The sequence below is a fragment of the Halichoerus grypus genome, chromosome 9 (assembly GCF_964656455.1).
Source record: "Halichoerus grypus chromosome 9, mHalGry1.hap1.1, whole genome shotgun sequence".
NCBI classification, from domain to species: domain Eukaryota; kingdom Metazoa; phylum Chordata; class Mammalia; order Carnivora; family Phocidae; genus Halichoerus; species Halichoerus grypus.
The window spans coordinates 130832755-130856026 of record NC_135720.1 but is presented as its reverse complement, the minus strand read 5'-3'; the positions used below and the strand labels follow the sequence as shown (position 1 = coordinate 130856026).

At 42.7% G+C, this 23272-nt stretch overlaps 1 protein-coding gene across 9 annotated transcripts in view; it reads right to left on the bottom strand.

Annotated features, from left to right (window-relative positions):
* Positions 1-23272, bottom strand: part of PHACTR1 (phosphatase and actin regulator 1) — a 551321-nt gene that overhangs the window by 108830 nt on the left and 419219 nt on the right. For all 9 annotated transcript variants that reach the window (XM_078055703.1, XM_078055706.1, XM_078055704.1 and 6 more), the window contains one exon: positions 4281-4361. In XM_078055703.1, coding sequence (XP_077911829.1) covers positions 4281-4361 — 81 coding nt within the window. The remainder of the gene's footprint in view (positions 1-4280; positions 4362-23272) is intronic.

The following is a 23272-nucleotide window of genomic DNA, read 5'->3' as shown; positions in this document are numbered from 1 at the left end:
GGATCATTCCCTGCTTATTTTCAGACCACAATGCTTTGAAACTAGAACTCAATCACAAGAGGAAAGTTGGAAAGAACTCAAATACATGGAGGCTAAAGAGCATCCTACTAAAGAATGAATGGGTCAATCAGGAAATTAAAGAAGAATTAAAAAAATTCATGGAAACCAATGAAAATGAAAACACAACTGTTCAAAATCTTTGGGATGCAGCAAAGGCAATCCTAAGAGGAAAGTGTATAGCAATACAAGCCTTTCTCAAGAAACAAGAAAGGTCTCAAGTACACAACCTAACCCTACACCTAAAGGAGCTGGAGAAAGAACAGCAAATAAAGCCTAAACCCAGCAGGAGAAGAGAAATAATAAAGATCAGAGCAGAAATCAATGAAATAGAAACCAAAAGAACAGTAGAACAGATCAACGAAACTAGGAGCTGGTTCTTTGAAAGAATTAACAAGATTGATAAACCCCTGGCCAGACTTATCAAAAAGAAAAGAGAAATGACCCAAATCAACAAAATCATGAATGAAAGAGGAGAGATCACAACCAACACCAAAGAAATACAAACAATTATAAGAACATATTATGAGCAACTCTATGCCAGCAAATTAGATAACCTGGAAGAAATGGATGCATTCCTAGAGATGTATGAACTACCAAAACTGAACCAGGAAGAAACTGAAAACCTGAACAGACCTATAACCACTAAGGAAATTGAAGCAGTCATCAAAAATCTCCCAACAAACAAAAGCCCAGGGCCAGATGGCTTCCCAGGGGAATTCTACCAAACATTTCAAGAAGAATTAATACCTACTCTTCTGAAACTGTTCCAAAAAATAGAAATGGAAGGAAAACTTCCAAATTTGTTTTATGAGGCCACCATTACCTTGATCCCCAAACCAGACAAAGACCCATCAAAAAGGAGAATTACAGACCAATATCCTTGATGAACATGGATGCAAAAATTCTCACCAAAATAATAGCCAATAGGGTCCAACAGTACATTAAAAGGATGATTCACCACAACTAAGTGGGATTTATCCCTGGGCTGCAAGGTTGGTTCAACATCCTCAAATCAATCAACGTGATACAATACATTAACAAAAGAAAGAACAAGAATCATATGATCCTCTCAATAGATGCAGAAAAAGCATTTGACAAAGTACAGCATCCTTTCTTGCCCAAAACTCTTCAGAGTATAGGGATAGAGGGTACATACCTCAATATCATAAGAGCCATCTATGAAAAACCTACAGCGAATATCATTTTCAATGGGAAAAAACTGAGAGCTTTCCCCCTAAGGTCAGGAACACGGCAGGGATATCCACTATCACCACTGCTCTTCAACATAGTATTAGAAGTCCTAGCCACAGCAATCAGACAACAAAAAGAAATAAAAGGCATCCAAATCGGCAAAGAAGTTGTCAAACTCTCACTCTTTGCAGATGACAGGATACTTTATGTGGAAAACCCAAAAGACTTCACCCCAAAACTGCTAGAACTCATACAGGAATTCAGTAAAGTGGCAGGATATAAAATCAATGCACAGAAATCAGTGGCATTCCTATACACCAACAACAAGACAGAAGAAAGAGAAATTAAGGAGTCGATCCCATTTACAATTGTACCCAAAACCATAAGATACCTAGGAATAAATCTAACCAAAGAGGCAAAGGATCTGTACTCAGAAAACTATAAAATACTCATGAAAGACATTGAGGAAGACACAAAGAAATGGAAAAACGTTCCATGCTCACGGATTGGAAGAACAAATATTGTGAAGATGTCAATGCTACCTAGAGCAATCTACACATTCAATGCAATCCCCATCAAAATACCATCCACTTTTTTCAAAGAAATGGAACAAATAATCCTAAAATTTGTATGGAACCAGAAAAGACCCCGAATAGCCAGAGGAATGTTGAACAAGAAAAGCAAAGCTGGCGGCATCACAATTCCGGACTTCCAGCTCTATTACAAAGCTGTCATCATCAAGACAGTATGGTGCTGGCACAAAAACAGACACATAGATCAATGGAACAGAATAGAGAGCCCAGAAATGGACCCTCAACTCTATGGTCAACTAATCTTTGACAAAGCAGGAAAGAATGTCCAATGGAAAAAAGACAGTCTCTTCAACAAATGGTGTTGGGAAAATTGGACAGCCACATGCAGAAGAATGAAACTGGACCATTTCCTTACACCACACAGAAAAATAGACTCAAAATGGTTGAAAGGCCTCAATGTGAGACAGGAGTCCATCAAAATCCTAAAGGAGAACACAGGCAGCAACCTCTTTGCTCTCAGCTGCAGCAACTTCTTCCTTAGAAACATCGCCAAAGGCCAGGGAAGCAAGGGCAAAAATGAACTATTGGGACTTCATCAAGATAAAAAGCTTTTGTACAGCAAAAGAAACAGTCAACAAAACCAAAAGACAACTGACAGAATGGGAGAAGAGATTTGCAAATGACATATCAGATAAAGGGCTAGTATCCAAAATCTATAAAGAACTTATCAAACTCAACACCCAAAGAACAAAGAATCCAATCAAGAAATGGGCAGAAGACATGAACAGACATTTTTCCAAAGAAGACATCCAGATGGCCAACAGACACACGAGAAAGTGCTCAACATCGCTCGGCATCAGGGAAATCCAAATCAAAACCTCAATGAGATACCACCTCACACCAGTCAGAATGGCTAAAATTAACAAGTCAGGAAATGACAGATGTTGGCGGGGATGCGGAGAAAGGGGAACCCTCCTACACTGTTGGTGGGAATGCAAGCTGGTGCAACCACTCTGGAAAACAGTATGGAGGTTCCTCAAAAAGTTGAAAATAGAGCTATCATACGATCCAGCAATTGCACTACTGGGTATTTACCCCAAAGATACAAATGTAGGGATCCGAAGGGGTACGTGCACCCCGATGTTTATAGCAGCAATGTCCACAATAGCCAAACTGTGGAAAGAGCCAAGATGCCCATCGACAGATGAATGGATAAAGATGATGTGGTATATATATACAATGGAATATTGTGCAGCCATCAAAAGGAATGAGATCTTGCCATTTGCAACGACGTGGATGGAACTGGAGGGTGTTATGCTGAGCAAAATAAGTCAATCAGAGAAAGACATGTATCATATGACCTCACTGATACGAGGAATTCTTAATCTCAGGAAACAAACTGAGGGTTGCTGGAGTGGGGGGTGGGGTGGGAGGGATGGGTGGGCTGGGTGACAGACACTGGGGAGGGTATGTGCTATGGTGAGCGCTGTGAATTGTGCAAGACTGTTGAGTCACAGATCTGCACCTCTGAAACAAATAATGCAATATATGTTAAGAAAAAAATAAAAAAGAAGATAGCAGGAGGGGAGAATGAAGGGGGGGAAATCGGAGGGGGAGATGAACCATGAGAGATGATGGGCTCTGAAAAACCAACTGAGGGTTCTAGATGGGAGGGGGGTGGGAGGATGGGTGAGCTTGGTGATGGGTATTAAAGAGGGCAGTTCTGCATGGAGCACTGGGTGTTATATGCAAACAATGAACCATGGAACACTACATCAAAAACTAATGATGTAATGTATGGTGATTAACATAACAATAAAAAATAAAACAAAATCAGAGCTCTTAAAAAATAAAAACAAAGAATACTTAATATACCATTTAAACCACTGCATACATGTGTATTTAAAGAGTCACTCAATAAGCAAAAGACACAGTACTCATTGGCAAACCCTCGTGGACACTTTCACAAAGCATCTGCAGCATCCCTGTCAATGTTATCATTTGAAATATCTTATGTGTACAGTTATTTTTTTATAATTTTCTCCACTTTGACTTCTTCTATTGCAGGGAGACAGAAGGCCAGTAAAAAATTGTTAAGGAAGTTCTAGATGCCTGTAGATTTTTAACCTTTGTCTTGGGAACCCCCAGGGCCCGAAGGAGCCTCGGCAATTAACTTCACCCCAGCTGTGTGCATTCGAACACGAACAGGCTCCCGACCAGGACCCGCATCATTTCTGCCCCCACGTCATTCTGCATGGCACCCAGTGGTGTGATTCCAATGCTGAGGATAAAGGAGCTTGATTTCTCTCCTCTAATATGACACCAAGAGCTCTGGCGTGGTCTGAAAAATTCTCTTTTCTCTCCAAAACTGTCTGGAGTTTTAAAGGTTCAAATCCTGAGAAAGCGATGCAGAAAACGGAATCCAACTCGAGAAATATGCACACGCATTCCACGCACGGCTTTCCGGGCCTCACGGAGGGGACCAGTCCCCCTTACCTTTATCATAGATTTCCTTCAAGACCCCTCGTTTTATCAGCTCCTCTCTGCTTTGCCTCATTGATATTTTCCTTTCCAGGGCTATGAGCAAAACACAGAGAAGCAGGTGTGAGTCGGTAACAAAGAAGTTTTTCAAAGGAATCATATGTTAACATGTATTAAAAAGTAACATACGGGAAAGCTTCTATAAGTTACATTTTATTAATGCAAATTAATGAAATCCGATACCCATTTTAATCAGATTATATCACTGAACCTTCAAAATGATCTTCAAACTACCTAGGAGGTAGGTGCTTTTATTTCATTTTATTTCATCCCGCTTTATTGTGGAGTAATCCGTAGCACAGAGAAATTCAACAGCTTGTCAGAGTAACAGAACTGCTGATAAGAGGAGCCAGGATCCAAAGGCGGAAATGCGGTCTCCAATCTCAGCACAATCTCTGTGTCACAGTGCATCATCCTGATTGTGGCATTTCCTCTTAAGTGGGATTTCTTTATTTATGTCATTCGTATGGATCATGTCTCACGGAGGATTTTTTTGCTTCCCAACTATTAAAAAAATGGTATGAAAATATCTCTTACAGAGCTCTCTGGATTGAGAGATTGGGGGGGTGCGGGCAGGTAGTGGGGGACCCCCGTGGGACAGGTGTCCATTGCATTCCTCTCTTAGGCTCCAAATAGAAGCAGACAAGCGAGGTGTGAGCTGCCCAGTTATGAAACGCACCTCCACCGGAATCCAGGTGCCCCCCTAAGCCAAACGCTCAGGCAGGTGGCCCTGGAGGAGGGAAGAGGGGAGGTTTCTTTCGGATCAGTGGGCATGACAGAGGGCAAATTGAGCGAAAACAGAACCCAGGAGTGGAAAAGTGAGGGGCAGCACTGAGGGCAGGCCTGTGGATGGAGGTAACGTGGGGGAAGTCAGCAGAGCCCACGGAAGTGAGTGAGCCACCCCAGTGGCGGATATTTGTTTCTACATGAACACTGAGTGGAGGAGGGGAGAGGTTATTTTGGTTGCTTTTGTCAGCTTGAGAATCTCCACATCCTTTGGATACAGTTATTCTGCAGGGAGGGGGGAAGCCAGTTATAAAATAAAGAAACTTTTATGCAGACAAATTCAGACACAGATTAATTACGCACACACAGAGCTCAGGAGACTTTAGTCCAAAGAATACAAGTAGGCACTAGAAAGCAAGCAAGGAAACAGGGACTAGGATTCTTTTACCTACTAGCCGAGTGACCTGGGTCAAGTCACTTTGCCAGTCTGAGAAAACACTCATGCCTCAGCCCCAGCTTCTCTGATTTAATAGGTCCAGGGTGGGACCTGGACATCCGCGTTGTCATGAAAAGCCTCTGGATTATTCTCAGTCATATCAAGGTTGAAAATCACCTTCTATATGTTTTTGGGACTTACTATTTTTAAAATATTCTAACTCTCCCTTAACTTATAACGAATTAAGTGGCGTAAGGTAGCAAAATAAATATGAGGTTAGACTTCACTCCCATAAAACTTCCTGAGAACATATTAATAGTAAAATGGACACATATATATACCCACAGAAGTGAGGTCAGGAGGGTTGTATGGAGGTCAAGTCATAAAGGTGGGTGTAGAAATCACTGGAATGGTGCTTGTTTGGGGGGTTGTTGGAGTTTTATGACTCATACCAAATAACATGACGTGGGCGCAGGAGGGCAGAAGGATGTCCTCTGTGCAGAAGAGGACCGCCCAGAGAAGGGAGAGAGAACTGCATGCAGAGAGAACTGCATTCTTAGGTTAGAAAGTTCTGTCTGCTTCTGTTAGGAGTGATTTGGGCAGTTCAGTAGTCAGGGCCAGGGTCCCCAACAAGAAAATATGGAGTCAGGATAGCTAAAATAAAACAGCACTAACATCCTGATGTGCAGCTCAGACAGGACCACACTAGTATTCTGCTTTGTGGCCTTTGCAGAAATGACTTCTGCAAAACGTCCTAAAAGAAGACAATTAACCACAAAGCATTTGTCAATATTATGGGCAAGGGGCAGCTAAGACCCAAGCACCTGGATGTCAGCAAAAAAAGACGATCAGCTCAGAGACATTAACCTAATAGGTAGACAGATACGTGACCAAAGCCCTGATTGGCACAACTCGGCACAACCTGATTGCCTAAGAAAGTTCAGCAAAAGAGCTCATAAAATCCCCTAAACTTATAAACTCAGAGGGCAACCCACTCGAGCCCCCCTCCCTCTTCAGGAGCTTTATACTCTTGCTCAATAAACTTTGCTTTGCTGCCCACCACTCTTTGTCTGGTCTACCTCTTCATTCTTCGAAGTGGCATGACCAAAAACCTCGGCACTAAGGGGACAAAAATCCTGTAACACTTTTAAGCAAAGATTTGCTTAGTGGCACAGTGGGAAAAGACTGGACAGGCAAGGTAAAGCAGGGGTTTTAAAGCAAAGACTCTGTCAACAGATCTTGTGGGTGGCATCAAGCCACCCAGAAAACACGCATAAAGAGGTGCTTCGCCAATCCTGTATTGAACCACAAACTGAGTAGATTTCCCTTAATCAAAATGAGGTTTCTCAGGGGCTTTTCTTTTTCTTTTTTTTTTTTTTTTAAAGATTTTATTTGTTTGAGAGACACAGAGAGAGAACATAAGCAGAAAGAGGGAGAAGCAGACACCCCGCTGAGCAGGGAGCCCGATGTGGGGCTCGATCCCAGGACCCCGAGATCATGACCTGAGCCGAAGGCAGTCGCTTAACCAACTAAGCCACCCAGGAGCCCCTCTCAGGGGCTTTTCAAAGCCACAGACAGAAGTGGAAGGACCTGGTGCCCAGCACTGAAGGAAGAATCTGCAGAAAGGTGGGCAAAGCCATGGGCTTGGTTGTCTGAGATGGCAAGTTTCAGTAGAACATGGGTGCTCCCAAGCCAACCACTGAGCCATGTGGACCTCCGCGGGCTCCCTGCGCTCATCCAACAGTGACAGATTCCCTGCCCATGGCAAAAGGCACTCCTCTAGGGGCTGGTGATCGAAGGGACAGTCCCTACCCTTGCAGAGTTGACAGACTAATGTGTGGTTCAGATGGTCATCAAATAGTATTAGCTAATGTGTGATTACAAATCGAGGTAAGTCCCGTTAAAACAAAGGAACACATTCTACCAGACATATGATCAATAACTTCCCCTACTGCGTCATGAGGAAAGGCTTTTCTGAGGAAAAGACCCACAAGCGGAGTCTGGAAGACCTATTATCCTGGCAAGGACAGTCAGGGAGGGGCTGAGGGAGACACTCCAGATACAGCAAGCTGGGCAATGGCTCCTGATGGAGGAATCATGGTGCCGTTGGTGAAGAGAGAGCACCCGATGTTACTGCAGCCACCAGCACCAGATGGAGAAGGACTCGAGATGTGGCCAGAGGGCTGGGGGGGCTGGGCCATGCAGGACCTCATGGACCACGTTATTCTAAGGGCAATGGGAATAAACCATCAGAGATCAAAGCCCGCTTCACCATGGAGAATGGATTGGAGGAAGGCCGGTTCCAGGGGACTTCCTAGTCTAGGCAAGAAATGATGGTCGCTTGGACCCAGATGCTGGTGATGGAGATGCGGGCAAAGGATGCATTCAAGTCATGGGAAGGTGGCAAGGTTGCCCTGGTGTCAAGTTAAGGATGTGAAGGAAAGAGAGGAGTCAAGGGCAACTGCTTGGTCCCTGACTTGCATAGCTGAATGGATGGTGGTGTTGATGACTCTGTGGGGGATGTGGGTTGAGAATCAGGTTTGTAGGGAAGATGGTGAGCCCAGTTTTAGCTATGCTTAAGAGGAGATATCATTTGCAAATGACACTACAGATAAAGGGCTGGTATCCAAGATCTATAAAGAACTTCTCAAACTCAACACCCAAAAAACAAATAAGTCAAAAAATGGGCAGAAGACATGAACAGACACTTCTCCAAAGAAGACATACAAATGGCTAACAGACACATGAAAAAATGTTCATCATCATTAGCTATCAGGGAAATTCAAATCAAAACCACACTGAGATACCACCTTACCAGTTAGAATGGCAAAAATTGGCAAGGCAAGAAACAACAAATGTTGGAGAGATTGTGGAGAAAGGGGAACCCTCTTACACTGTTGGGGGGGATGCAAGTTGGTATAGCCACTTTGGAAAACAGTGTGGAGGTGCCTCAGAAAAATAAAAATAGAGCTACCCTATGACCCAGCAATTGCACTACTGGGTATTTACCCCAAAGACACAGATGTAGTGAAAAGAAGGGCCATATGCACCCCAACGTTCATAGTAGCAATATTCTCAATAGCCAAACTGTGGAAAGAGCCGAGACGCCCTTCAACAGATGAATGGATAAAGAAGATGTGGTCCATATATATAATGGAATATTACTCGGCCATGAGAAAGGATGAATATCCAACTTTTACATCAACATGGATGGGACTGGAGGAGATTATGCTAAGTAAAATAAGTCAAGCAGAGAATGTCAATTATCATATGGTTTCACTTATTTGTGGAACATAAGGAATAGCATGGAGGACATTAGGAGAAGGAAGGGAAAAAGGAAGGGGGGGAATCGGAGGGGGAGACGAACCATGAGAGACTACGGACTCTGAGAAACAGACTGAGGGTTTTAGAGGGGAGGGGGGTGGGAGGATGGGTTAGCCTGGTGATGGGTATTAAAGAGGGCATGTACTGCATGGAGCATTGGGTGTTATACAACAACAATGAATCATGGAACACTACATCAAAAACTAATGATGTAATGTATGGTGACTAACATAACAACAACAACAAAAAAAGAACTAAGGTGGAGCTCACATAATAGATCTATCTGCTCTTATTTAAATAAGAAAATACCCACCCCCCACCCAACCAATTTCCAAATTTAATTGACATTCTGGGAAGAGATGGTTTCTTTTTCCTTTGGCTTTGTCCATTTCCTAGCACAGAACCCTGCGTCCACGGGAGGATACACAGATCATTTTGAGAAGGGTGGCATGTGATGTTATTTAACTTAATCCTCACCACATCCTGTGAAGTAGTATCATTCCCATTTCTCAGAGGTACCGGAGACCCTGCAAACCTGACCTGCTCAGAGTCAAATAGCAAGCGGCAGAGCAGAAAGAGATATTAACATCTGCTTTTTTCTTCCATACCACATTGTGAAGATCCTTATGATGTGTACAGGCTCTAAATATAATCTAATGTACAAGACTCTAAAAATGGAAGGTGATTTTATTATTAGTTTATTTGGGGCTGTAGGTCATGGTAAAATGGCATAATTGTACTTTATTCTTAGAAGAGTCTTTCTTCTGGGGCACTCTTTACTTATTCTTTTAACAAGATATATGTGATGCCTCTCTTCCAGTCTTATTTTTAGCAGCCCTCCCAAAGTTAGAGCTAAGTTTAACTACAGGCAAAGACAAGCTCACCACTGCTCTGGGAAGTGAAATTAAGTGGGCTGTTTGGTACAGAAGGACGACTGAGATCCTCTGACTTGGTCTACTACTTAACTACAAAACATGGGGCAGGGGAAGGTTTGATGTGGGGGAAAGAAAACATAATGGTTTTCTGTTCGCTGACCAAGACGAGGTCCGATCTGCCTTCTTCAACAACTTTGGCTTTGGGTAGAATAAAGATGGAAAAAAGAAAAACAGAGAAGAAATGACAAAAAGTTAAAGTCAGAGGAAGAGAATCAAGACATCGGGGAAGAGAGAAGGTGTAATGGGTACCACACCTGCCCAAAGGATAGCAGGAATAAATCAGATTAAGTGAGATCCAAGGCATGACCGTGAGCTGATTCACTAGGCAATGCTTGGCCTTTGGGACACAGGAAATGGAAATTAACAGTACAAAGTCATCCATCTCTTTTAAAAAAAGAAAACTGAAAAACGGTCTTGTTAGATGTGTGGTAAAAAGTAATACTTTTAGGGGCGCCTGGGTGGCTCAGTCGGTTGAGCATCTGACTCTTGATTTCTGTTCAGGTCATGATCTCAGGGTCCTGAGATTGAGCCCTGCCTCAGGCTCTGAGCTGGGTGTGGAGCCTGCTTAAGATTCTCTCCCTCTGCCCCTCCCCACTGCTCTCACTCATTCTCTCTCTCTAAAAGAAAAAAGTAATATGTATATGTGTGTGTGTATATATATATATATATATATATTCAAAGATTCTATTTATTTGACAGAGAGACACAGCGAGAGAGGGAACACAAGCAGGGGGAGTGGGAGAGGGAGAAGCAGGCTTCCCACTGAGCAGGGATCCCGATGCGGGGCTCAATCCCAGGACCCTGGGATCATGACCTGAGCCGAAGGCAGACACTTAACGACTGAGCCACCCAGGTGCCCCAAAAAGTAGTATTTTTATATAAAAGAAAGATAAAGTCAGTAAGGGTTTATTTTAAAACAAGAAAATATAGAACACAAGGATCACTCAAATGTTACTGAGTTATTAAAGCACAGGGCAGTAAGAAATCTGAGAGATCACACATGGGAATGTTCTGGAGTAAGCATTTTGGTTATAAAACTGGACCATGGTGACAGCTGTACAACTCTTTAAATTTACCGGAATCACTGAGTTATATGCCTTCAATGAGTTAATTGTATGGTACATAAGTGATACTTCCATAAAGTTGTTAAGACATGAAAAAAAAGTGACCATGAGAGAAAATTCCCATAATGGCAAAAACATCAGTTAAAAACAAAAACAGTACATCTAAACAGACAATTAAATAAACGTTAGGCCACAGTAAATAAGAGGACAATGTTAAAATCAAAGGGTGAGGAATTTAGTATATAAAGGTAAATTTCTGAAAACATTTTGCTAAATCTCTAGACAGTAGAACCGAAATAGAAAAAGCAGGAACCTAATTCCCCCCCAGAATGAAAATACAGCTCAGATAGTGGATCTTTATAAAAGAACCAATTTTCCAGGCTGCAGTAAATGCAGAACACTGTAACAGGCTTTCGAGGTGGTCCTATGGCAAGCGAAACATCAAAAACAAAATCGTGTAAGCCATCAATTGTGCAGAAGTCTACTGCAGGGACATCTGGTCTAAAATTCTATGCCCAATGTAAGAGGCAGCCTGAAGAGGAAAAAGGGGAAAAATTACTGATTTGCTTTTATAGACCGACAAAGTATTAGTTGAGTAGATCCAAATACACAAAAAGAAGCTTCTTGTACCCCTCTTGCTTGCAATGAATAGGAGAGAGATTTCTCAATTACTGTACCAAAAACAACCCCCAAACGCCCCCCTGCCCGAAATCATAGTCAAAGGTTAGGATGCCCAAGGAAGACTTCCAAAGCTTGCCATCAAACTCAGCCTTAATATAAAAGCCACGCAGAAAACCTTGAGATGCGTAATTATTCTTGCATCTCCATCACTATTAATCTTGTCTTTTTACTTTCTGTATTTTTTTAATTTAAATTTAATTTAAATTTACATACAATGTTACATTAGTTTCAGGTAACTCTTGGGGGTCTTGCTAATCCTGGTGAGGCTGCCTCTCCCAGGGCTAGCCAAATCCCACAGACAGTGCCTGAACAGCCTGTGAACATACCTTTCATGTGCAAACCACCTGACCCAGAGCCCTTACCCTCAACCACCTCCTTCATGGAGCTCATACTCTACAGGCCACTATCCACCTGCCCTCATCAGCGCAGGTCCAGGGGCCAGACAACTGGAAATAGTCCCTATGCCCCAGAGCCTGCTGAAATGATTCAAACCAGCCAGACAAGCTTGCTTACCCTGTCCATTCTTTCCTGCGGGGAGCACACTAAAGGCTCTTGCCCGCATTTTCCACATTCCCTCCCACTCTCTCTGCCTCCTGATCAACCCCGATGCTTCCCCACATGGTCCTCCATGGCATGGCATGACCCTTTCTCTTGGACTCTGTGAGTGTAACAAACCATCTTTTTAAAAATTTTTTAAGATTTTATTTATTTGAGAGAGAGAGAGAGAGGAGAGACAGAGCACGAGTGGAGACAGGAACAGAGCGGGAGGGAGAAGGACAAGCAGACTCTGTGCTGAGCGGGGAGCTCGACATGGGGCTCGATCCCAGGACCCTGAGATCATGACCTGAACTGAAACCAAGAGTCAGACACTTAACCCACTGAGTCACCCAAGCCATCCCCAAACCATCTTTTTAATGGCAGGCATCTCCTGATCAGTTGGCCTCACCATACCTAAATAATAGCAAGACCAACATCTTAAAACACCTATCCTCGCAGTGGTTTGTCAGCAAAGGAAAAACTAGGGGTATTTCCCATAGCTTTATGTTCCAACCTCTTGTTCTGAAGGCTGTTTCCATGTGAGCAAATGCTTTAGAAAGGCAGAGTCTAGTGAAGAACTGATTCCTGGGAGTAAATTCCACTAAAGCCCGGAGACCAGACTGAATGGAGTGGTTCCCGTCTAAGTGCTTCTGGGAGCTCTTCTGAGCCAGCACTGCAGTCTACGCCACAGTTACCAGAAGCCAGGTCCCCAGCATCTCCCCTCCAGTGTTCTCCCAGCCTCCCCATCCGCACAGGTTTGTGCTAAGCCAAGGAATCCCATGCTTCTCTGACATCCATGAACTTAAAACAGACATCTTGGGCAGACTGCTCTCCCTAGTGAATACCTGGATTGGATGAATTTGTTAAAAATAACTGGCACATTCTCGGGGCACCCGGGTGGCTCAGTATGACTCGATTTCTGCTCAGGTCATAATCTTAGGGTCGTGAGATTGACGAGCCCCGAGTTGAGCTCCGCGCTCAGCAGAGTCTGCTTGAGATTCTCTCTCCTTCCCTCTCCCTCCTCCTCCCTCTGCTCCCTCTCTCTCTAAAATAAATCTTTAAAATAACTGGCGCATTCTCTTTTTATTTATTGTGCATGTGCACACACATATGCTTTTATTTCATTTACGAAAATTGATGAAAATATTTCCCTGTAAATAATTCAAGAAATATAGTGAAAAGAAAATCCTTTTTACACTGCCCTTCCTTCCCTGGACACAACTCCCAAATCTCACTACTGCTCTCCCTTTGATATTTTCCTTCTGTTTCACTCTCTCTCTTCTTCCCCCACCTTTGCTCCCTCCTTTCCACTCACCCTCCCCACTACGTATACATGCAGTTTTTAAAAACGTAAATGGGATCATTCTGCTCATATTATTTTATAACTCTTTCTTTCCCCTCATTGATCAATATGCCTTAGAGTTCTCCCCATCAGCACACACAGAAGTGTCTCACACTCTCTGAATACTATATACCATTACATGGGGCAGAAGTGTCCTAATTTATTCACCCATCTGCAACTGAAGGAAACAAGTTGTTTCAAATTTGGGGCAAACATTCGTACTGTAAATATAATTTTTCTGGCATGCACGTGAACAGGTGGAAGAATTTTTCTAGAATATGTCACTAGATGTACAATATCTGGTAGCGCATTCTTTTTTAAAATTTTTTAATTTATATAGTGCATTCTTTTTAAGATTTATTTATTTTAGAGAGAGAGAGAGAGAGTGGGAGGGAGGGGCAGAGGAAGAGGGAGAAAGAGAATCTCAAGCAGACTCTCTGTTGAGTGTGGAGCCCGACACAGGGCTCAATCTCACGACCTTGAGATCACGACCTTGAGATCATGACCTGAGCAGAAACCTAGAGTCGGGTGCTTAACCGACTGAGCCACCCAGGTGCGCATGGGCAACGCATTTTTTATATGCTCCCAGTACTGATGGAAGAAAAAAACCGTATGTTTCATAACTTTTAAGTACTGCTTTTTTATTTTAAAAAAATGAGGAAACAGGGCCAGTGGTGGGGGAAGCAATATTGATGCTAGAATGAGTTATTTGGTTCTACTCAGAGTACCAATGCAGGGACTTGTTCAGCTCATACTCTAGGATAATCCATCTTTGTTGAATTCTTTGCTCAGCTGCCTTTAAATTACATTTTGGAGGAGCTAGATATTTGAAGTGGGAAAAACAAATGAGCAGTAATGAAATGTGTGGTAGCTTACTGCAGAGTCTTATACTTTCGGTTGTTAAAATAGTCAACTTGTATGTAAAATTGGTGGCTTTCATCCCTTTGAAGTTTTACAACCCCAGAGAGCGTGAATTTGGTCTAGAAATCTACGAGTGACAAACAGAATGAACCTCGAGTGCCTAGAACATACCTCTGCTTCCCATCTGACTTATGAACAATGAGGATTTTTAATCGAATACAACTATAGCCTAGGAAACCGAGCACAAAATAATCAATCCACATTCACACTATCTCCACATGAAGTGCTTTCATTTTTTTAAAGATGAAGAGACGGTTTCAAAATTAAATTGATATGTACAATATATAAAAGGCAAGAAAGACAAGGAAGAAGTAGGATAAACCTGGAGATCTTCCATTTTGAAAAACCAGATGGCAAATGCCAGCTGATCAGTTACTTCGTAAGGAAATTAATGAGCAGAGCGACAAGGTTGTCTATCTAAATGCTATATTGAAAAAGAAGGGAAAGTAGAAGTGAATGCACCTCTAAATGTCTAGTTTCAGACAGAATGGTATGACCAACATATTCAAGAAGTCATATTAGTCTAGAAGCAATTGGTATGAACACCAGATATTGTACCTTTTACTAATAAAGACGTTCGAGTCCTAGGAATATCCAAACATTTTGCCAGATGTGGAAATACGAGGCAAGAAGGTTTGATTACTTGATCGCCTGAAGAAAGCTTATTAAATTACTAATGCAAAATGAAATTAAAAAAATATATTTGGCAGGGCGCCTGGATGGCTCAGTCAGTTAATCGTCCAACTCTTGATTTTGGCTCAGGTCATGATCTCAGGGGTTGTGAGGTCGAGCCCTGTACTGGGCTCTGTGCTTGGCGTGGAGTCTGCTTGAGATTCTTTCCTCCTCCCTCTCCTTTCCCCTCTGTTCTCCCCCCTCCCCACACTCTCTAAAATAAATAATTTTTTTAAAAAATCTTCAAAAAAGGGGCACCTGGGTGGCTCAGTCGTTAAGCGTCTGCCTTCAGCTCAGGTCATGATCCCAGGGTCCTGGGATCGAGCCCCGCGTTGGGCTCCCTGCTCCGCAGGAAGCCTGCTTCTCCCTCTCCCACTCCCCCTGCTTGTGTTCCCTCTCTCGCTGTGTCTCTCTCTGTCAAATAAATAAATAAAATCTTTAAAAAAAAAAAAAAAAAAAAATCTTCAAAAAATATTTAGCTTATTAAGGTCAAGTGATCCTCAAAATCAGAGAGGCTGACCAGTACAGAATTTTTTTCCCTTTAAAACTCTAAACCATGTGGAAATTCCATCTGTAAGATAGAATTTAAGGTGTAACTGTCCTTGTAACATACGCAGATCCTGATTCCCCCACGGCTCCAGTATGAACAGAAGCAGAAGTCCAAGTGGAGGGTGTGCATAAACAAAGTTCCTCGTCTCCAACATGGTAACCCGGCCCCTGTTCTCGTGTACTGCCACATAGTCAGCTTGGATAAAGTCTTCATGACCCATGAGGTAGAGGAGACTGCTTGTTTACTGTTGCTTGTGATTCTATCCAAGTCCTCCAAATCAGCACTTCCTAAAGTCTGCTCTGCAGAACGGTAACCTCCAGAGATGCTCTGAGGAAAAGGTTGTGAGGACAATAATTGGGGGAAGCGCCATGGATCCCTGGAGAAGCACAGTGTTCATTAGCACAAAAGGACATACAGTAAAGAAACCAGCTGAGCTCTGTTGAATCCGGTGTTTCTCCCAAATTCATTTGACAATATGATCCTTTTATGGAGTACTATGGGACTTTCATTCGGAGGAAAATCTTCTGGGAAATGCTGATCTAAATAGATACTAGATCACAGGGAACAAATGTGGTGTTCTTCCATAAAAAGGAAGCAGGGAGGTCAGCCTGTCTTACCTTAGCAGGGTCAGAGAGGGCCAAGCTCCTTCAGAAAGAGCTTTCTGGCAAAGGAATCAAACACAACCCAAAACCCAAAGTCTTGCAATACCAAGCGAGCAAGACATGGCTGACCAGGAAGATCCTAATCAAGCGAAGGGACCAGCCATCCATCCACCTGTCCTCCCGGGGGTCCTGGTCAGAACTGAAGCTGACAGAGATTGGAGCTGCGTTCCAGTCAGCTCCCTGGTTGGGTGGCCCCCCACGCATTCCCCCGAGAAGTATAACTAGACTTGTTTAACCTTGAGCAGACCAGTACCACAGAGTATCTGCCCCAAATAACATTTTTGGTTTTGACATAATTGATATCAGGTGCTTCTTTCTGACAGGAATTCAGACAGTGCAGTTTCCTCTGGAGTCACAGAGCAGGAGAGTAGGACCCTGTCATTAGCAGAGATGAGGTGATTCATTTTCCTCGTTCCTGTGGGTGAAGTGCCCGCAGCCGGGTCCCACGAGAGCTCTACCCATTGATTAAGTGTATGGGGGAAAAGGCAGGATCACAGACTCATTCTCAGCTGCTAGTTGTATGGTTAAAACTACTTCAGAAACTCTTTACGGATCTTGATTGGATCCTGGTTTGAACAAACCAGCTAGAAAAGTGTTTTGGGGTCAGCTGGAAATGCACGAATATGGACTGGATATTAGATGATATCAGGGAATTATTACTAGTTTTGCTATATAGGATAAGGGTCTTGTGGTTATATAGGACATTTTCCTTATTTTTTAGAGATGCATGATTAGAAATGTAATTGGGGTGCCTGGGTGGTTCAGTCGGTTAAGTGTCCGACTCTTTTTTTTTTTTTTTTTTAAGGATTTTATTTATTTGACAGAGAGACAGACAGCGAGAGAGGGAACACAAGCAGGGGGAGTGGGAGAGGGAGAAGCAGGCTTCCCGCCAAGCAGGGAGCCCAATGCGGGGCTCGATCCCACGACCCTGGGATCATGACCTGAGCTGAAGGCAGATGCTTAACGGCTGAGCCACCCAGGCATCCCAAGTGTCTGACTCTTGATTTCGGCTCAGGTCGTGATCTCAGGGTTGTCAGATCGAGCCCTGCGTTGGGCTCCGTAGGGGGCGTGGAGCCTGCCTAAGATTCTCTCTCTCCCTCTGCCCCTCCCTACGCATCCCTTTAAAAAAAAAAAAATGTCTGTAATTAACTTTAAAACATTTCAAGAGGAAAAAAAAAAAAAAGCAACAAATAAGGCCAAATCTCTGTAACTATTAGGTGGCGATCAAGCAATTATATTATAATACTGGTATATAATTCTCTCAATTTCTCTTACATTTGAAAATATTCAAAATAAAAACACACAAAATGAATGAATCTTACAAGTAATGTTGAGTAAAAAGAGCAAGACAAAACACTTATACCGTGATTCCATTTACATAAAGTTCAAAAACTAGCAAAACTAAATGTATGCTTTAGAGATACATCTCCAACCTTGGAAACTACAAATACGAGCAAGGATATAATCACAATAAAAATCAAGTCAGTGTGTACCTTTGGTGGGGAGGAGGACTGCAATCAGAAAGGCATATCAAGGGGCGCCTGGGTGGCTCAGTCTGCTGAGCGTCCTACTCTTCTTTTCAGCTCAGGTCATGATCTCAGGGTCATGAGATCGAACCCCGCATTGGGCTCCCTGCTGGGCATGGAGTCTGCTTGGCACTCTCTCTCTCCCGCTCCCTCTGCCTCCCACTCAATAAATAAATAAAATCTTAAAAGAAAGGCACATCAAGGGGCTTCCAGGGGCTGTTGGTAATTTTCCTGACGTGGGCAGTGATTATATGGCGTCTGCTTTATAACCACCTGTTAAACTGCACATTGACGCTTGATGCATTTTTTTCCAACGTATTTTATTTTCCAAAATAAAAACATTAAAAGGACATTCTCACTAACTGCTTCCTTTTGTACTGCTCCAATGGTCTCTGAAGGGGAATAAAAAACTCAGCCACCAGATAATAAAATTATGCAGTTGGCCAATAGACAATCTCCGGTTAATGAAAGAAAGGGTGATTGTAAGGCAATAAAAGCTGTACTTCTTTTCCTGGTCATTTCTTCAAATAGGTCAGGCAAGAGTGTGGAAGAGCTGCTTTGATGCTTCCAAGTCTCTAGGCAGCAGGGCAGGGACTGGTAGTTGTGGGGGCAGAAAGCTTTAGGTAATTTTGCAGCAGCAAGGATTCTGCATTTTGAAAGCAGGATGCGGGGCTCTTGCCGTCCAAACCCCGGAGTGACAAGGAAGAAGCCACTTAGGGGAAGTAATTTTGTGGGGATCAGGCTCAGCACTCTTGGGAGTGCACGGAGGAAATTTTCCATGGTCTGGCTTTTTAAGCCCCAATGTGCACAGGAAAACTTCAATTCAAATTCTAACAGAATAAGTATCAGTTTTCTCTTCTGAGACCGATGAGACACAAAAGAAATAATTCCTTGTCCATTTATTGGCCCCCTGGGACGGGAACATGCTAGAACATGATTTAATAAACTATAAGATCTGAAAAATAATTTACATTAAGCCCCACTGACAACCTTCGCTTTGTCCCCTCACCTATAGATCACCTATTGTGACAGCTATTTTTATTAAATGTGAAACAGGTGGCCCTCCAGTCATAGAGAATGCAATGTGATGAAAGTGTTTATGTCAGAAATAAAGGCTCGATGCTTTGGGGCTTGCTTCTATTACTTGTAGCAAAGTGTGTCATAACACCTAATTTTTTGTGTGAATGTGCACCAAGCCACAATTCACATTTCTATTGTGTTCTCTGCTGCCTCAAACACTGTCCCCCGGGAATAAAAAGAGAATGCACTGATTTAAAGCTAGTTAAGTGAGTTTCTCCTTCCAGATGTAGGAAGCATAATACCGTACTGTATTTCATTCCAGACACCTAATTATTATTGATCACTTTATGATAGAAGTGTACTGCCCGAGGCATTGAAGAATGAAAATCTGAAATCCTGCCCAGAACAGCTTAATACCCCAGCTACCACCTGTTACCTACGAGATAATAGGGCCCTTGTTCAAAGTGCTTTGTGGTGCCAACTTAATGGAAATCAGCTTGCCTGCTTTGCTGCTTGTTTTTCTACCCATGGTCAGATCAACACTGCTGAATGAAGTCTTTAAAAGTCATTTAGGCTTTAAGATCTTACCTCTCTGACACTTTATAAATCAGAGAAAGACAGCACCATTAGATGGAGAGTTTTTATTTGTCCTTATTACTTACTGTCAGAACGGAAGTCAGCTAAAATTCGGAGCAAAAATTTTAAAAATTATACCTATGCAGGGATGCCTGGGTGGCTCAGTGGGTTAAACATCTGACTCCTGATTTTGGCTCAGGTCATGATCTCAGGGGGGTGAGATGGAGCCCCACGTTGGGCTCCACACTCAGCAGGGGGTCTGCTTGGGATTCTCTCTCTCTCTCCATCTCCCTCTGCCCCTCCCCCCACTCGCACTCTCTCTCTAAATCTTTAAAAAAATTATACCTATGCATAGTTATGTCAGACATCTACTCAGAAAGGTACATTGCCTGAAAGGGACATTTTCAGCGAAGATCCGGTTTCTCCCTTACGTTACCATGGTAACACTTAACTATGCCCTTCAACAGATGAATGGATAAAGAAGATGTGGTCCATATATACAATGGAATATTACTCAGCCATCAGAAAGGATGAATACCCAACTTTTACATCAACATGGATGGGACTGGAGGAGATTATGCTAAGTGAAATAAGTCAAGCAGAGAAAGTCAATTATCATATGGTTTCACTTATTTGTGGAACATGAAGAATAGCATGGAGGACACTAGGAGAAGGAAGGGAAAAAGGAAGGGGGGAAATCGGAGGGGGAGACGAACCATGAAAGACTATGAACTCCGAGAAACAAACTGAGGGTTTTAGAGGGGAAGGGGGTGGGGCGATGGGTTAGCCCGGTGATGGGTATTAAGGAGGGCATGTACTGCATGGAGCACTGGGTGTTATACGAAAACAACGCATCATGGAACACTACATCAAAAACTAATGATGTACTGTATGGTGACTAACATAATAAAATAAAATTTAAAAGAAACTATGCATTAGGAGCTACTTTACTGGTTTTCTATGTAATACTTTATATAAATCTCAACACAGCTCTACAAGGTCGGTACCACTATCTCTATTTTGCAGAAAAGGAAAATGTTCAGTAAGTTGCTCAAAGTGCACAGATGGATTTGAACCCAAGCCGTGTGATTCCGGCGTGTGAACACTTAACCATTACACGATCCTATCCGTGTCTTTAAGAACAAGGAATACCTCTCACAACTTGTCCAGCCTGTCTATGAATGAACAAACCTGTACAGATGGGCCACTGTGGATAGACAGAAGAACGAAAGACACAATTTTTGCTATTTCCCAGACAGAATTTTGTTGCTTGTAAAAATTATCATTTCTTAAATCATTTTATTAAATTCAGCCGTTATTTACTTATTGAATGAGGTTTCACGACCAAGCACAGTGCCCCTATGCATAAAACTCATAAACCATGTGACTGTCACTATTACTACACTCTCCTTCCAGAAAAACTTAACCTGGCCAGAGGAAATACAGTCACGCTTCAATTTATAATTTCACACTCTTACATGTATACGAAGGTTTACGAGGGTGTGTACCATCAGTCACTTCAGGTGGAAAGCATTATAGAGGAAAGAATGTGCAGATATGCCATGGATTTTGATGTGCATATTGAAATAGTTGTATGGAGACTTTTACACCAAAGCAGAACGGAAATGTTCATGAAGAAGAAATGCATAATAATTGCTTGTAATTAAATAACAAAACCTTCCAAATCGAAGAAAAGGTTCCAAGCAATTTAAGAATGTCCCTTCCTATTCTGCAGACAAAACATTTTTTTTCATTTCTGTCTCAATCTTCTCTTGCATGATAAGTAAGATGGTTCACCCAGAAAAGAGGGACTGGGTTTGACTGTACTTCATGCATTTGCCAACTAATGATAAAAACAATATGGTGAGGGGCGCCTGGGTGGCTCAGTCGGTTAAGCGTCTGCCTTCGGCTCAGGTCATGATCCCAGGACCCTGGGATCGAGCCCGGCATCGGGCTCCCTGCTCTGCGGGAAGCCTGCTTCTCCCTCTGCCCCTCCCCCTGCTTGTGCTCTCTCTCTCTCTCTCTCTGGCAAATAAATAAAATCTTTAAAGAAAAAACCAATATGGCGAAATATCCATTATTTTCAGAGTTGATGTGAATTGTTAATCTGTACTGGGCAGGGGGAAATCAACTGTTGGGGCCTGGATAATATCCTTGGAAAAAAAAAAAAATCCCAGAATATTTAAATAGCAATTAGTTGTAAGTCAAACACTTACCCTAACAGCAATTGGAAAAATTGAAAAACACAACCACCACAAAAAGAAGGAGAAATCTCATAACACATGCAATAGAAAAGAAAGGTCTGGAAGCAGAGTGCTACTCAAAGCTCTCCTCGAGGCGCTGCTCATTCCTACGGAATGCCATCAGTCCTCACGGTTATGACAAGGCAGGGAGATATGGCAGGCGGCACGTTGCTCCCTTAAATGAATGCTCAGCCTCTCTGCTCGTCTTTTGTGACTGCAACTTGTGAGTTTTGTTTCTGATGGATATTTCTGCACTTCTTTTCAAATAACTGTAGCATGCGCAGTGGAAGCTCACAAATGTTCAATCCTTAATTCACGAATTAAAACGGCAGAATTCAGTTTCTTTCATTTGCTTGAGATGGATTGTTCAGGACATCACAAATAGAACTTTGTTCCATAATCCTGTGTGGCAGTTGCCCAATGTTAGGGATCGAGTCCCAGGGATGGGCTGATGTGAGCAAAGGTCTAGGCTGAGGCAGCAATTCTGATTCTTGGTATCATCCTAACATGAATGAGTGAGGGGATGAAGCATGGTTGGGGTGCTGAGGGGAGCGCAGCCCATCTCAGGGGCGTTACAAAGGCAAATGTCCATCATCAACCCATTTTCTTCCTTCCCGGCAACCCCATAAAAGAGGCTGTGCTGGCCTCGTCATCAGGTTAATAGAAAATCATGCCCAAGGATGTACCCACGCAATATTACAAGAACAAGTGATAAGAAGAGATCAGTCAACTCCATTTGATTTGTTTCCCTTATTAAAATACCCTGTCACCTAACAGAGCTAGCTAAATAAACGAATTGCTGCGAAACCATGAAGACAGACTCTAAATAGAAACTGTCTGGACTCTGTTATGCACTGTGTCAAAGCTCTGAGCTCAGTGATGCCATCAGCTTAGTGTTATTAAAAACAGCAGTAGAATAACACACAAAAGAATATCTAGCATCTTTGCTACTCCTAAGCATACAATTCAGTAGCCTTAAGTAAATTCACATTGTTGTGCAACAGATCTCAGGAACTTTTTCATTTTGTACAACTAAAATTCTACGCCTGGTAAACTCCTCATTCCTCTCTGCCCCCAGCCCCTGGCAGTCACCATTCTAGTCTATGAATCTGACTGCTCTGGGTATTTCATTCTAAGTGGAATCATATAGTATTTATCTTTTTGGGGACTGACTTTTTTTTTTTAATTTTATTTGACAGAGAGAGACACAGCAAGAGAGGAAACACAAGCAGGGGGAGTGGGAGAGGGAGAAGCAGGCTCCCCACTGAGCAGGGAGCCCAATGCGGGGCTCGATCCCAGGACCCTGGGATCATGACCTGAGCCGAAGGCAGACGTTTAACCATCTGAGCCACTGGGGACTGACTTATTTTACTTAGAATGATGGCAACAAGGTTCATCTATCTTGTAGGATGTGACAAAGTTTCCTCCCTTAAGGCTGAATAATATTCCATTGTATGTTTATACCACATTTTCTTCACTCATTCATCTGTTGATGGACACTTAGGTTACTTCCACCTCTTGGCTATTATGAACAATACTGCTATGAACATGGGAGCACAAGTATCTCTTTGAAGTCTTGCTTCAGTTCTTCTGGATATATATCAGAAGGGTCATTCCTGCATCATATGGTAATTTTACTTCTAATTTTTTGAGCAATAGCTGTCCTGTTTTCCACAGTGGCAGCATCATTTTACATTCTCACCAACAATACACAAGAGTTCCAATTTCTCCA